The sequence below is a fragment of the Nyctibius grandis genome, chromosome 9, assembly GCF_013368605.1.
Source record: "Nyctibius grandis isolate bNycGra1 chromosome 9, bNycGra1.pri, whole genome shotgun sequence".
Classification (NCBI taxonomy): domain Eukaryota; kingdom Metazoa; phylum Chordata; class Aves; order Nyctibiiformes; family Nyctibiidae; genus Nyctibius; species Nyctibius grandis.
The window spans coordinates 14,584,630-14,598,548 of NC_090666.1; the positions used below are offsets into that span (position 1 = coordinate 14,584,630).

Genomic DNA, 13,919 nt, shown 5'->3' on the forward strand with positions numbered 1-13,919 from the left:
ATGTTTACTAAGAAATAGCTTTTACAGGCGGCAGAACTGTTGCAACTGATGTCAGTGTGTGCTCAGAGGCCACTCAATATGTGAGATTATAGTGTTTTTAGGACCTTTACACCCCTTTGGAGTTCATACAATTTATTTTGCTCATTCCTCTCATGAGGCCTAAGCCTCAGTTTGTGAGATCAGCAAAGCTTTCAGAGGCAAATTATGATACCCAAATCATGGATTATGTATTCGGGTATGCGTAGGTGGATGAGAAGAGAAATGCAGACAGACGCAGCAGGAACAAGAAAAGATTTTGCCTTTATTTAAATATATACTGTATGAAATGGAGACATGAAGAATTGTTCTAACAGGACACTTCTACTTTTCTTGTCATGTGAGCTTTTAAATAGGACTAGTTTGGTGGGATGGGGTGGTCTTTTAATGGTCAGATAGCCCAAAGCCACATTCCAGAACTGTTTTTGACAGCATCATGATTTCGTTCAGTTTCCTCAGAAGTCACTAATGTTTCATAAGAAGTAAAGTAATAAAGTTATCCATTTGGGAAGAATGAACTGTGGCATTTCAAGGACTTGCTTCTTTCATGCTAGACAGAAAAGGTGTATCAGAAAATGTTTGTTTTGAAATAGCACAAGGTTTACAGCTGTTTCCTGTGCCTCTGCTGCTATTGTGGTTTCTTGGGCTTTGGGCTGTTCATGTCGTTGGGTTTTGTGGGTTTTATTAATCATATATCCACCTGAGAATACATCAAAATCTGACATTCATTGCTTCATTGTTTTAATGTTATGTCTGTGCAGAACTAATTTCATGTCTTCTTTCTCTTTGTGAGTTAAAAGAAAGCATTTATCTTCTCATTTTAAATATTCATCTAACTTGATCCTAACCTCTTTGATTTAAACGTACTGTAACTGAGACCTTGTAATCATGGATTTTTATTTATTTTAATTTTTTGCTTCCCTGCTAGTAGGTATTAATACTTGCGCTGTGTTTCTGCTGCTTTTAACTTAAAAAAAAAAAAAAAAAAAGAGAGAGAGAAAAGTGTTTGCGTTTTGCTGTCATGTGTAGCTGTTAATCATCTTCAGAAACCCTGTGCTTGGGTTCCATAGAGCAGATTTTAGATAACTAGAAATATTCTTTGCTGCAGGTAAATTTCTGAATGGTTTTTTTACTGTAACTAGGTAGATGTCAGTGGCATTGACTCATAAATATGTAAAAGAAAATTAGTTTAGTCTTGTTGTAAAGGTTTTGTTATTCTTAGTACTGTCTCTGTGGTAAATATTTAACCAGATATGCAAGTTAAATGGTTTTTGTTTACAGTATATGTAAGCAGTTCGTGTCTGTTTAAAGCTGTAGAGAAATTATAAAATGGAACTAAAGTGCAGATAAGTTTCTGTACCTTCGGGCATGCTGCACTCAAAGCAGATATTTTGTTGCAGAATGGTCATGCTAATGAGTTAATGGAAAGTAAGTATCCAAGAAATAGGATGATATTGTGTGTGTTTTTAGGAAAATTGCTACTTGTGTTCACTGAAGTTTATTTGCACAAGCCAAAGATAACTTTGTATGTACATTTTGTGTCTCCTTGAAGTGTGTGTAGGAAACGGTAGTGTACATTGGCATGTCCCTAATATACAAAATTTGCAAATTCTCTTCTAACATGCTCTTAACTATCATGATGTCTTTCCTTGTTTCCTGCTATTTTTCCTTGCCTTTCCCCATCGTGCAGTGGTGATACCAGATTTACAGAACATGTGGGTGAATCATTCCTTTGACATACAGGTGTGGTGCAAAGATCTCCACTGGCATCTTCTTTGGCTGTGACCTGGTGAACTGGCTTATGCAAGTTGGCCTTGCCTCTGACCGTGGTGAAGCTGTGATGTATGGAGACAGGCTGATGAAAGGAGGCGTCGTCCAGCATATTACGAATGAATTTGAATTTCGGGATGAATATTTGTATTACCGCTTTATTCCTAAGAGATCAGTTGCCGTGGACCTGAGCGTATAGGCAGAGGACAGGCAGTTAGGGGTGTGTGTGACCACCTCCTCTGCCTTCACCACTGAAATTTGAAGTATTTCTTTCTCAGGGCTCTCAGAGAATTGTGTTATTCTCTCTTGTAAAGTTGAGATGTGGTTCTACTTGTGTCTATTCTGAAGGAAATGGTAGCAAGTGATATTTAGTGAGCATTACAACCAGAATGCAACTAGAATAACACAAGATGCTCTGGATTTAGAGCATTTTTCCATTTTGAGCAAAACAAATAGTAAAATGGTACACGTCACTGTTGTATTATAGAGGTATTATAACAGCAGCTTTAGTGACTGGTGCCACAATGAAAAAAAAACATGAATGAGAGGTATTTTTCATGTTGCAGTATGTTTTCTGTGTTTTAGTGTGATGAAATATTGATTCCCGTTTACAGTCAGGCTTCCCCCTGACTTCATAGAAGCAATATTTCTTCTGTCCTACTCCAGTTTTTACTACTCTACTCTTGTCTAACACCAGGAACTTTTTTTAGCTGTTTACACCTCAGATCAGGTGGTCTGTTTCTCCCTTAAAGATAAAATCCCCCATTTGTAAAAGTAGAATTATTGTGAAGGTTATGCCAATGTCAGAGGATTAAAGCTGAGGAAATACTGAGTGGAATAAGTAATGGTTTTGTACAAACTTACCAAATTTTAAAAACATATAAAAATACCCACCGCTCCCCCAAATTATGAAATTCAATTTTATAATTTCTTGTGAACAGTTCGTTCTGAAGTTTTGCCTCATGGTGGTAGTAACAGCTTTGTCAAGAGTAGATTTTTACCTTCTGAAATTAAATTTCCAGTTTAATTCAGAAGTGCCAGCCTCAAAGATGTTATGGAAGTCTTGGATACCTGTGCAAATCAAAACGAAAAATTTTATCAAATCATAAAAACTTTTAAATGAAATACAATGACTTTTAAATCTATTATATAAAGAATCTTAACTGAATATCCAAGTTAGGGTTTAGAGTAGCTAAAGATCCTAGAATTTTATTATTGGTTGCCTAACACAGGTTTCTGATAAGCCTCAGGTGTCCTTCTACAATGTTTAAATAGTTACTTTAATGTCATTCAGATTCTTGTGCACTGAAGGCCCAATCTGAGAATCTGCGTATCTTCTGCAGTATTTTGAAAAGGTTAAAGACAAACTGTAGTATCTGATGGCCATTTTGCTGCCCTTTTAAAACTGCAAGAACAGCATTTATATGTCTATATAAAAAATTTTATATAGTGAGGGAAAGGAACCAAGGTATTAAAAATTATTTGCTTAAGCATATGAATAACTCTTCTCAGTCTTTTTTTAAAGTCTTTCCCTTTTTTCTTTTATTTTTAGTACACAGATTTTTATTATAGCTACTTATGCATCTACTTTGTATTAAGAATTAAAAGTGATTTTAGCAGCATAAACTACTGTTCAAGAAACGGTTGGTTTATGGTAGCTATAACTCCATGCAAAACTCAATATTGGAAAAATAATTTCTTTTACTGTCATTCTTATTGCACTTCTGCAGTGTGCACAGAAACATAACTGCATCCTACTGCATATGTATGCTGTACAAACTGACATATTTTAATGTTTTCCAGCAACAAAATAATTGACATTTGTATCAGGCCGAATCCACGAAGGAAAACAAAAGCGTGTTTCCATTACAACTGCTGAAGATGGCTACATCAAGTATTTTGGAATAATTAGATATATGTGACTTAAGAGCAGAAGCCATGAGTGTGTCTGGCTTCTAAATACTGTCACTTGTCAATAAATCTGTTACTTGATTTCAGAGTTCTGAGCTTTGATGTGATATGAGGTGTGGGTTATGTGTGCATGTCAAGATTTAAAAGTGTGCTTTTCTGAGAGATTTGTTAAAGTGGCTCCTGGGTATTTCTTAAATAATTTAAATATTTAAATAATTTAAATAAGTTGTTATTTCTTAAATCCACCCTGTGGATTTGTTAACGGGTGTTCACACAAAGATACCAGTTTTTGCCTCACAGCCTAAACAGATCTTTAGGAACGTTTCACATTATTATCTACTTACCAAATACAGGTGTGTTTTTTTGAAAATTCTTCAAATGTTCAAGAAGTTGATCTTAGGTTAGTTTTATGGTCCTGTGCATAGTCATTGTTCTTGCACTCGTCTTTCTCATTTTCACCATAAAGTCCTGCCCTTGCCTCCCTTTTTATAATGGCTCTGCTATTCCCTAGGTTTGAACACAACATATCTGTTTTAAGTAAGAAATTGCTCAAAATTTCTGATTAAACAAGGCTCCCTGTTACAAATCTAATGACAAGAACACAGTTAACAACTGACACAAAATTCTGTTAGATTAACTGTTACAACATTGTGACTGCTGATATCGTACCTATTAGTCCGATGAGAGTCTATGGTTAATAAATAAAGACTAAAGAAACCAGGCATGAAATACAGGATATGGTAATCTATTTCTAAATCAGTGGGTATTTCTGGAAGAGTAGACTTTGAATAGCTTTAGAAAGTTAAGTAACTCCTTATCTGATAAATATTTGTTTTCACCAAGGAGCACTGGCAAGTTTTTAAATAGTTGACAATTTGATGTATGTCAATAGTTGATCTACTGATGTGTGAATTTTTGGTGGTTAGAAATAGCATTGTTTTAAAGATGTGGTCAGTGCTGCAATGAGTTCTTTTATTTTGAAGGTGGATTAGTTTGGGATAAATCTCAGTTGACTTAGAAGTTATAGTTCCATGAAAACATCCACTGAACAAGTAAGTCCAGAGGAGTCTCCAGTGAAACACTAGGTCTTTTTTCTAGCACTAATATCAAAATAATTGTGATAACGGACAGGGGTGGATATAAAACTTTTATAAGTACCAGTTTTAGTACTCTTTTTAAATAATGATCCTTCATAAAGCTCTAGACCTTTTAAAATAAGCTGTAAGATTTATTCCTAGATGAAATACATGCAAAGATTGCCCTCTAGAGGACATTCTGGTTTGTGTGGGGTTTTTTTTAATATATGGTTGTGGGAGGATGGGTTATTTATTCCTCCAGATCTCATCTTCATTTTGTTTTTACATTGCATGTGTTCTAGGAGGATGAAATCCCAGGAAAAAAAGGTACCAAAATACCCTGTACTCTGTTGGCCATCACTTGATCTATCGCCACACGTCACATTGTTTTTTTTACTTTGTATCCTGTAGACCAGTAAATAAAAAACAGCACAGAAACTAAAGGAACAGTTGGACTGTATCTGCCTATGTTACAACCAGACTGATATGCTTAACCTGTTTAATTGCCACCCCATGATTAAGTGGCCTTCACTTAAAGGCCTGCTCCACCACCTTCACTACTTTCATTCCTGTATAACTTCACTATATTTCCATTGTAGCATATAATTGTTTCTCATTTTGCTATGCTACCTGTAAAGTTGATTCATACATTGATGCTTTGAAGTTATCAAAGAGCTAGCGTGGAACAGCTGATGATCAAAAATAGGACAAAGCTACACATGATTGTCAGATGTAGACATCCACGAGGAAAAAGGGTAAATACAGCAAAATTTTATTAAATATACCTTCCAGTTCACAAACATCCACTGTACTATTGAACTTCTAAGAAATTTTGTTGGCAACACAGGCACAAAATGTTCACAGTCACTCAATTTTACTTTCAGTCTTACCTGCTACTCAGTCTTACTTGCTACTGCCACTTGGTACACATAGGATCACTAGAACTAGAAAGTTCAAGAACCTTTCCTGACCCATGAGTTATCTTGCTGTGGATCTAAACACAGTATCGCAAATTAACGTTTACTTTCATTGTAGGATCAGGAAGAACAAATTCTGCCAAGCTCTTAATTTTCTTACTCATTCTGCAAACTTCATCGTGTATGTATTTCTTTTGTTTGCCTATACTTAGATGATTCTAGAACTGACTAAATATAGAAAAATCATCAAAGAATGGCCTTTCTGTGGTCTGCTGTGTTTCTGTGGGGATGCTGGGTCATGTCACATACTGCTACTGCAGCTCTAATGCTCCATTTCATGTTACATGTTCTCCTCCGGAGGTTTGCAGAAGTGCTGCAGGTTTGTGTGGTTTTTTTTTTTCCTTCCAGTCATACTTTTTATCCTGCTTGATCATGTCGTAAAGCCCAAATCTTCTTTCTTTGTTGTTTGCTCAGTTTGTCCCTTGCCACGGATAATAAAAGTAGTGTCACATATTGATCGTTACTTCTAAACAGGATCAGGGAGGAAGAGTTCCTGGCAGGGCAAAAAGCTTCATTAAATTAACTCCATAGTCTATTTTTGGCAAGACAAATCATGGTTAAAAGGCTTTATATGATGTGACAAAATTTTAGAAGTCCTTTCAAGTGTCCCACTGAGTACATGTATATACTTGTGTACCCCCACTCCTTCCTTTCTAGTTGCCTGATTTTAAAAAGTAACAATTCAAGAAACATTAAAAAACTCCCACATGATGTTATAAAGTGTATTGCAGAATTAATTTGACAATAATAATATTGTATGTAAATAAGTTAGTTTATTTTTTGGTATCAGGGTGGGGAAAATACACGGGGAAGTGAAAGTTGTGTGGTAACTTGAAGGACGCTTGCATTGATGAATTCCATGTAATCAGATTTCACAACAAATCATGGTAAAATTGTAACTGTGATTTGGTTTTAATATACCTTGAACTCTTGCCCTCATTTTACATTGAAGGAGTAGAAGGTTCATATATGAAATGTACCTTAGAATGGTTTTATCAAACTGCAGAATATCAATCTTACTTGACTTGTGTATCGCTTTCCTTTTTATTAAATGCAAGTAATAGCTTCTACATTTTAGGAGGCCCTTCAGCATGGCCATTTTAATTCAGACAATATTAAATTCTGCTCCAGTTACATTGACTATAAAAGCTACGTGTGTGTACACTAGAACTGAGTTCTCCAAATCTGTGTTCGTGTTCTTCATCCAGAGATGGGGTTGTTCCGCAATTTAGTCAAGCTATTGTGTTCTAATTGCATCTGTCTGTTGGCGAAATCAATCTCTGCTGACAGCTTTATGCCACATACAGACAAGCCACTGCCTAGCTCTTAAGAGCCTTTTCAGCATTGCTTCATACAACTAAAAGCTGTTTGGCCTGAATATGAATCCGCATCTTTAAAACTGTCCATACTAACTGGTATATTGAAAATAAGATGTAATCTATATAGCCACTTCATTAGAAAAGTTAATCACAAAACTGAATTTTACCACATTCAAATAGTAGTTTTAGCTATATATTTTGAGTTCTTCTTCTACGCACTGTGAAAAAAGGTTAACCACTTGGTTAATGTCAAGACATCCCTTTTGCAGGATTGATTCCATTTCACTTCTCTTCTGTTTCTCCAACTCCTGTATCTCTTTCAGCATCTCTTTACCTTTGCCCTGCAAAAAGAAACATCTATATTTCATGAAAAACTATAGAGTATGTAGTGTTCCCCCTAACGAAATTCTGTTCTGTTATTTTAACATCTTAATAGTTTCTAGGGTACAAGTTTGTGTTGGTGGAAGTTAGCACCATGACAGGTTTTCTTAGATATCTTTCCTAGTATCTAGCACTCACTTCATCTCCCTATATCCTTGTCTGATGGATTGAAAATAAACAAAAATTAAAGCTGCTCTCAGTATCTATGCTGCCAAAACTGAAGTGGGCATATGTCTTATTTTTTAGAACATGTATCTGTAAATGAGAGATGCTAATGGTAAAAGTAAGCAACTACTTCCCTGCTTCACCTTTGTGTCCAGCTGTCTTTGTGATCTTCTTTCCTTTCCTGTCAATACCAAGCAATGATAAAAGGCATGCCCTCCTTACTGCCTGGGACCAGGGTCCAGAAGAGTTTTAAGTAGTCTTATCAGGAGCTGTATATTTGCCTGTGGCTGGCTGCTCAAGCATTTCCCCCTTATCTGCCTCGTGCAGGAGTATGTGTGGCCTGCTGCTTTGCCAAGATGAGCAGTACAGATACTTGTCTGGGGCTAGGCCTGGGAGTACAGCAAAGTGCTAGCTGCAATTTTTAGCATTTGAAACATATGCCTGCCAGATGCCAAGATGATGGGCTTCTGGTGCACTACAATGTTCTTCACAATCCATCAAAGGGCATTAAATGGTATCACATTAACAAAATGTGAGCAAGGAGCTTATATAAACCACCTGCTTGCACTGAAATCTAATTTAATCAACGTACCTCGATAGTTTCCATAACTACAGCAGCACTTTCATGTTTTTTATAGAGCTCATGTCTTCGATCTGGCTTATTCTGAAAACGTGGTTGCTTCTTAACTGGATCATCATGGCCAAATGTAGGGGAGCTAGTTTTTAATAACTGAGTAATATTGGGTACAAAAATGAAAGGCTTGAATACAGACCTAGAAAGAGAAAATAGAACAGAGCTCTTTTACTGATACAGTTTTGTTAAAATTGTTAAGTCAGTAGATTGCTGCATTTCCCCCCGTTCGTCTGAGTCCTTCTTTTAAGAAAGAAGGCTTGAAAATCTCCCAACTGATGTTTAAGTCAGTGTCATAGCAGTATTTCACTAGGTAGGCTGGTAGATGGCATTAATGCACATTATGTTCCTCCTACTTTTTGATTGTGCTTTTTCAGGGGGTGGGGGAGGAGCAAAAAGGAATACAATTAGACAAATTGCAACACTTTGTATTTAGATATTTGCAACTTTTTATCGTAATTACTTGCTGCTACATCACCTCGCAGGATCTGGAGTTCCGGTAAAGAAGTGAATACACGGCAGATTAGGCTGCTGAGGCAATACAGACACCATGCTTCCAGTTGTCATAAATCCACCTTCCATATTGATGCCACTCTCTTTGTCACGAAGAATTTCCATCATTATTTCAGAAGTGATAGATCCTATTTAAGATACAATTATTTGCACACAGCGCTACTTGTAATATCAACTAAATGGCGTATTCTCTACAACTGGATGCTTTTTCCTGTAATAGGCAATGCCAATTTTAGTTTTTCCATGTTGGCAGAAAAAAAAAATTTATCCTAACAGCATACCTTAGTACGTAACATGCTTAAAAATATTATTGTTTTCCCCAAAGTATTTATTTCAAAGAGTAGGTGATAATGAGCTATAATATTTATGACTTAGAAAAGGGGGAGGATGATGACACATGATGTTTCCCAGTAAATGGTTGTTCACACAGTAACTTCTCAGATAAAAATTAGTAGCTTGGATTAAAGGCTGAACTTCCTGAGCACTGTGTGGAAGTTAAGGTAAATCACTATAATAGTTATTGGTATTTGTACACAGTTAATACCACTAGGTTGCTTTGGAAATGTAAAAATAATAACAACTGTGCATGGATTTTGTGTGTAACTTTGAAAATGAAATGCCAAGACTGTCACTTTGTTTTTTATTTTAATCATCTGACCTTCCAAAGCACTTAGGCTTCAAGTTGGCAACTGAAAGGATGCACTGGAATAACAACATGTTCTATACCCAGAATCAACAGAAACGACAATAGTACATCCATTTGTAAAGAAGTCTTAATCAACTACCTACGTGAGGTATGGTGCCAAATATCTGTATGAAAATAATTCTTTCTTCTCAGTTTGGTGAAACAAAATCCTTGCCACATATGCCTCTGCATCTACTGTTCAAGTGGTATTGCTATTCGTGTGGCGTGTGCTGAAGCTGAAATACTGGCATGGTAGCACTAGGCAATCCAATATTCTAACAGGCAGCACTTGCAGTAGTGTTCTTTTCAAATTTGGTGTAGCAGTTGAGCATGTGCTCATGGCAGAAAAACATTAGTTCATTCACTGTTTTTTTTACTTGAAGGCATCATCTACCATTTAATCTTTTAGTGTTTCCTCAGAGAAGTTCTAGCTGCATAAAGATTCTTTTTTTAAACCGGCTTGCTGTTTCCTCTCAAAATACTCCCTCTGCTGCTAATTCAAATGTCTCCAATATTATTTTTTTATACATGAATCAAATTGCCTGTAGACAGGCATGCAGCACTACACTTCAGCAAGGAAACACTCTTAAGTCTTCCCCCAGTTCCTGGGAAAGTCAGAGAATTCAAAAAATCGGCAAGCTAGATGAATCAAAGAAATGAAAAGAAGCAACAGTCAGTTTGTCAATTGTAAGTTGGCAACCTGGCCAGCAGGAAAGAAGGTATTGCATATTTTACGCTAGACTTTATTATTTTGTATTCCTGAAATACATTTCCTAATTTTTGAAATATAAATAATGTTTATCTAAAAATGGTCTTCACATGGTAGGCAGCCTGGAAAAAAAACTGTAATGGCACTGAGTGAAAAAGCTGGGAATGGTAGATTAAGAAACCAGTGATTTTACTGATGCTGTAAACCAAATAGCTTTTAGTTAGGGCACCTATTTAAAATAAATCTAAACAAACTGAAACCATATGAGGCTGATAACCTGAACACCTAGTGTGATTTTTAAAATGGCTCAGGTAAATGCCTCAAAATGGGGATTTAGAATGAAAACACTGATAGAATCTCAGCTTTGTTATAATACAAGTAAATACAGGTATTATGAAGATGCTTTCAGTATGCAGAACCTGCAATTCCCAAAATGAATGCAGGATTTACATGATCACTAAAGCAGGATAGCAAAAGGTAATTCATTCTGACACATTAAATGATAAACCAGGTCTGGTAGAGCTCAGCCAAATAAATAAAAAAACACAGGGGTGCGGTGTAATTTTGGTTCAGATTAATTACTTCAAATAAGCAAGTGAATACAGATACAGCAAAAAACCTGACAGGTGGATGCAGTTAAAAGAGAAGTAATAGCTTCTTTCTGTATAGAGGTCTGAAAAATAATTGAATAAGTTAGTGACTAGGAGCACCTGCTTAGAGTACAGAAAACTATTTTATTCTGCTCTCAGTGTGTTTTATTGGACTATACAGGGTTAGAGTAGTGAAACTACAAAGACTTAAAAACCAATCTCAAAAAATAAATGCAAGATATGTATCTGAATGCTGTGTTGTTGTCTTAGGCCTATATGAATGGTACCAGACTGAAGTCGTTCATAATGTTGTTTGTGGCTGCAAACCACTAGGAGTCTGTTTTAGCCTCTGATTTTTTTCTTAGAGGTACAGTAATAATATATAGCCTATCAAAATGTTTCAGAGCTAGGTCTTACGGAGTATTTAGTGGTATGGTCATAATGTGACCTCTCAGTGTTGTTACTGTAGCTGTGTGGTTTGATATTTGACCCTTGTTTTAATTTTTCCACATCAACAAATTGGCAAAAACTGATAGAAGACTGCAAGTTCAGCATTTCTCCTTGAGGCAAAATGTTATTCTAGTAAGTTCTGGTTCACCAAATCATGTGAATGATTGCCCACATCAGATGTCTAATCATTTATGATTTAACGTAGCTCACTAAATGCATATCTTAAAAAATTATCAAAAATGATACCTTTGTGTTGGTTCAGAAGTTTATAGCCTTCACAATATCGGCCTCTGGATGTTGTCATTCTGGCAGTATTTACATAAGAATATGTGGCAGCAAAATCAAATTCCTTTTCCCCATCCCACCAGCCCTTGCTTTTGGCATATTCCTTCAATTCTGGGTGTTCTCTGTCGATCTTGGTTGTGATAGAGAGCTGGTTGGAAATATTCCGTACACCTCCTGTTTGTAAGGTGAGGAAAGAATCATTTTAGTACGTCAAATGCTTTTGCTTGATATTTTGTTGATAATTAGCTTACTAAAGCAAATTATGCACTGAGTAGTTTTCTACAAGATCTGTGAGTCCTGTGGTTTATTTTTGGCCCTCTTCCCCTGGCTATATGTATCCTTCTGATTGAAATTCCACTACCACTCAGTTCCGACTCATTTACTTCTATTGCCAACATCACATTTCAGGTTCTGTCCTGATTATTCCCATCTTTACATTCTTCCTCTTAGACCTCCAAAGACATAGGTCATCCTTCTAAGTCCACTGGAGCAATCAGCCACTTCAGGGCCCACTGCACTAATCCTGTCAGTATCACCCTGTCACCAAATGAAATTGTCATTGATTGCCACCATCCTTAAGACGATACATACTGCTGTCACTCTCATGCTGACCTTCTTGCTGTCCTCTGTCTTCCAAGGGCAGAAGCAGTCACCTCTGACTCTGAAAAAGCCCCCTGTGACTCGGCTCCTCTGTGAAACTGTGAGCCTCTCCACATTGATGCTCTAGGAAGCAACTCCTGTTGTTTACAGGCATGTGTACATAGCTGGAGGCTAGTCTGGTGCCTTAATGAAATGGTAAATGAGAAGTGGAGAACTGCTAATTGTCATTGCATTTGAAATGTTTAAAGCAAAGAGCATCATCCATACCTTCTACTTTTTCTGCTGCCCAGTATTTTCCTGATGTTTCCAGCACCCATGCTTCATTTCTGTCAGCTATCAGAAAACTGTTATGGTACGTAAATACCATGTGGCTCTCCATACAGTTTCCTCCCTGTCCATATTTTTCTAGCAAATCAACTATGACAGTAAGAGCCTTTTCAGCTGTGTCCGCTCTCTCAAGTCCAAGCCTAAAACATAAGGAAGATGTTATTTTTGGAACTATAAACTTTACATACAACTATTCAGCCTGAATATTCAAATTGAATTGGAAGGCTATTTCTATCTGTACCTGATGCTTGTATGATCTGGTAAGAGAAAGGAGCAAGTCACTTAAAGGGCTTGTTTGAAGTAGGTCCTGTATGTCCTTGACATGGGGAAGACCAACCACGTGGAAATACAGAAAGGCAGGGAGAGGGCTCCTAGGAAATGCCCCCAATCCTGTGTGGGTATTGGACTGGGGGGAAGCAGTACCAAGAGGAACGGACTGACTGCTGTAGGTTAAAGAGAGTTACACTGGCAGCCAGCAAGGCAGGCAAAAGAAGCTGCTGTTATTTACATGGAGATGCACGGCTAAGACTGAAACTTAAAAATATGCATCTAAAGGATGAGGAAAATCACTAGTTCCTGAAGTCCAGATGTGCTCTAGTTATGAGTCTTGTTTCAGTTTAGTATAAACTTTGTAGAGAGAAAAACATTTGATGATTTCCTTGGCAGATTCTGTTCTAGTGCCTGATACCTCTCCCAGCCTCCCAGCTCCGGGCAGAGATCTAGCACCTGTGCCAAGAAACGCTTATTTTTAACCAGGGCTAGAACAGCAGAAGAGCCAGATGTGTCTTCTGAAAGTGGAAGCACGTATTTCCCCGTGTAACTCAAACCAAATGTTTTTAAATTAAATTCCGAATTCGGTACCATTTACCAAAAGGGCCTGTGCAAACCTGACGAGGTCCATGCCCAGGAGAGCCTCCCCGTCGCAGACCTCCTCTCTGCCCCACACCGCCTCGTTGCCGATGCACACGCCGTGCTCGTTGGCGCCCATCTCCGCGCCCCAGAGCCAGGCGGGGCGGCTCAGCACCACGGCGTGCGTCCGGGCCGCCTGCTCGATCCGGATGTAGGTGCACTGGAAGAGGGCAGAGCACAGGTTATCTGTCACGCCATCGCTCCGGCGAGCATCTCCCCTCGATTAATCGCCTAATCGCGGGATAAAAATACACGGAAAACAGGATGAAAGGGGTTATTTGGTTTTTAGGCGACTCGTGGTGCCCCGCGGCGGGGCCGCCCCCGCGGCCTCACCTCCAGCGCGGCGCCGGGCGGGTGCGCGGCGGCCGGGAAGTACACGACCTCCTGCACCTCGTCCGCCGGCCGGTCCGAGTTCTTCCCGAAGACGACGCGATCCCCCGCCGCGGCGGGCGGGAACGCCACGAAGGTGTCACAGGAGCGGGGCGGCGGCCGGGAGAACATGCTGACAGCGGCGGCGGGCAGCGGCCGCTCCTCGGGGGCCGGCGGCAGCGGGCGGAGGCGTTGCCGTTACCGCGCCGCGCAGGA

General features: G+C 38.4%; 2 protein-coding genes across 6 annotated transcripts in view; one reads left to right on the plus strand and one right to left on the minus strand.

The window, feature by feature from the left end:
* The window catches only part of GPR155 (G protein-coupled receptor 155), a 30,799-nt gene extending 26,920 nt beyond the window's left edge, over nt 1-3,879 (plus strand). The window contains exon 16 of one of the 2 annotated variants that reach the window (XM_068407881.1): nt 1,780-3,879. In XM_068407881.1, coding sequence (XP_068263982.1) covers nt 1,780-2,005 — 226 coding nt within the window. In that variant the 3' untranslated portion in view covers nt 2,006-3,879. Of the gene's footprint in view, nt 1-1,726 lie in introns of both variants that reach the window. The other variant, XM_068407882.1, reaches the window with a different exon arrangement.
* Nucleotides 305-13,919, minus strand: SCRN3 (secernin 3). Of its 4 annotated transcripts, XM_068407886.1 has the most exons (10): nt 13,668-13,919; nt 13,313-13,494; nt 12,366-12,565; nt 11,460-11,672; nt 8,745-8,907; nt 8,228-8,408; nt 7,309-7,430; nt 4,062-4,224; nt 2,808-2,877; nt 305-1,993 (listed from the first exon to the last, which is right to left on the minus strand). In XM_068407886.1, exons 1-8 carry the CDS (start codon nt 13,833-13,835, stop codon nt 4,218-4,220), a joined length of 1,236 nt encoding a protein of 411 aa, XP_068263987.1. In that variant the 5' UTR covers nt 13,836-13,919; the 3' UTR covers nt 305-1,993; nt 2,808-2,877; nt 4,062-4,217. The 4 variants fall into 4 exon arrangements, with proteins under 4 accessions (XP_068263987.1, XP_068263986.1, XP_068263985.1 ...); XM_068407885.1 differs by lacking the exon at nt 305-1,993 and having other exon boundaries at nt 2,755-2,877; XM_068407884.1 differs by lacking the exons at nt 305-1,993; nt 2,808-2,877; nt 4,062-4,224 and adding an exon at nt 5,545-6,263.

Coding starts and splice junctions, on each gene's coding strand:
- SCRN3 (XM_068407884.1), bottom strand. CDS start 13,835: ATGTTCTCCCGGCCGCCGCCCCGCTCCTGTGACACCTTCGTGGCGTTC. Junction 11,673..12,365: donor GGCAGCAGAAAAAGTAGAAG/GTATGGATGATG, acceptor CCTTACAAACAG/GAGGTGTACGGAATATTTCC. Junction 7,431..8,227: donor TAGTTATGGAAACTATCGAG/GTACGTTGATTA, acceptor TTCTTTTTGCAG/GGCAAAGGTAAAGAGATGCT.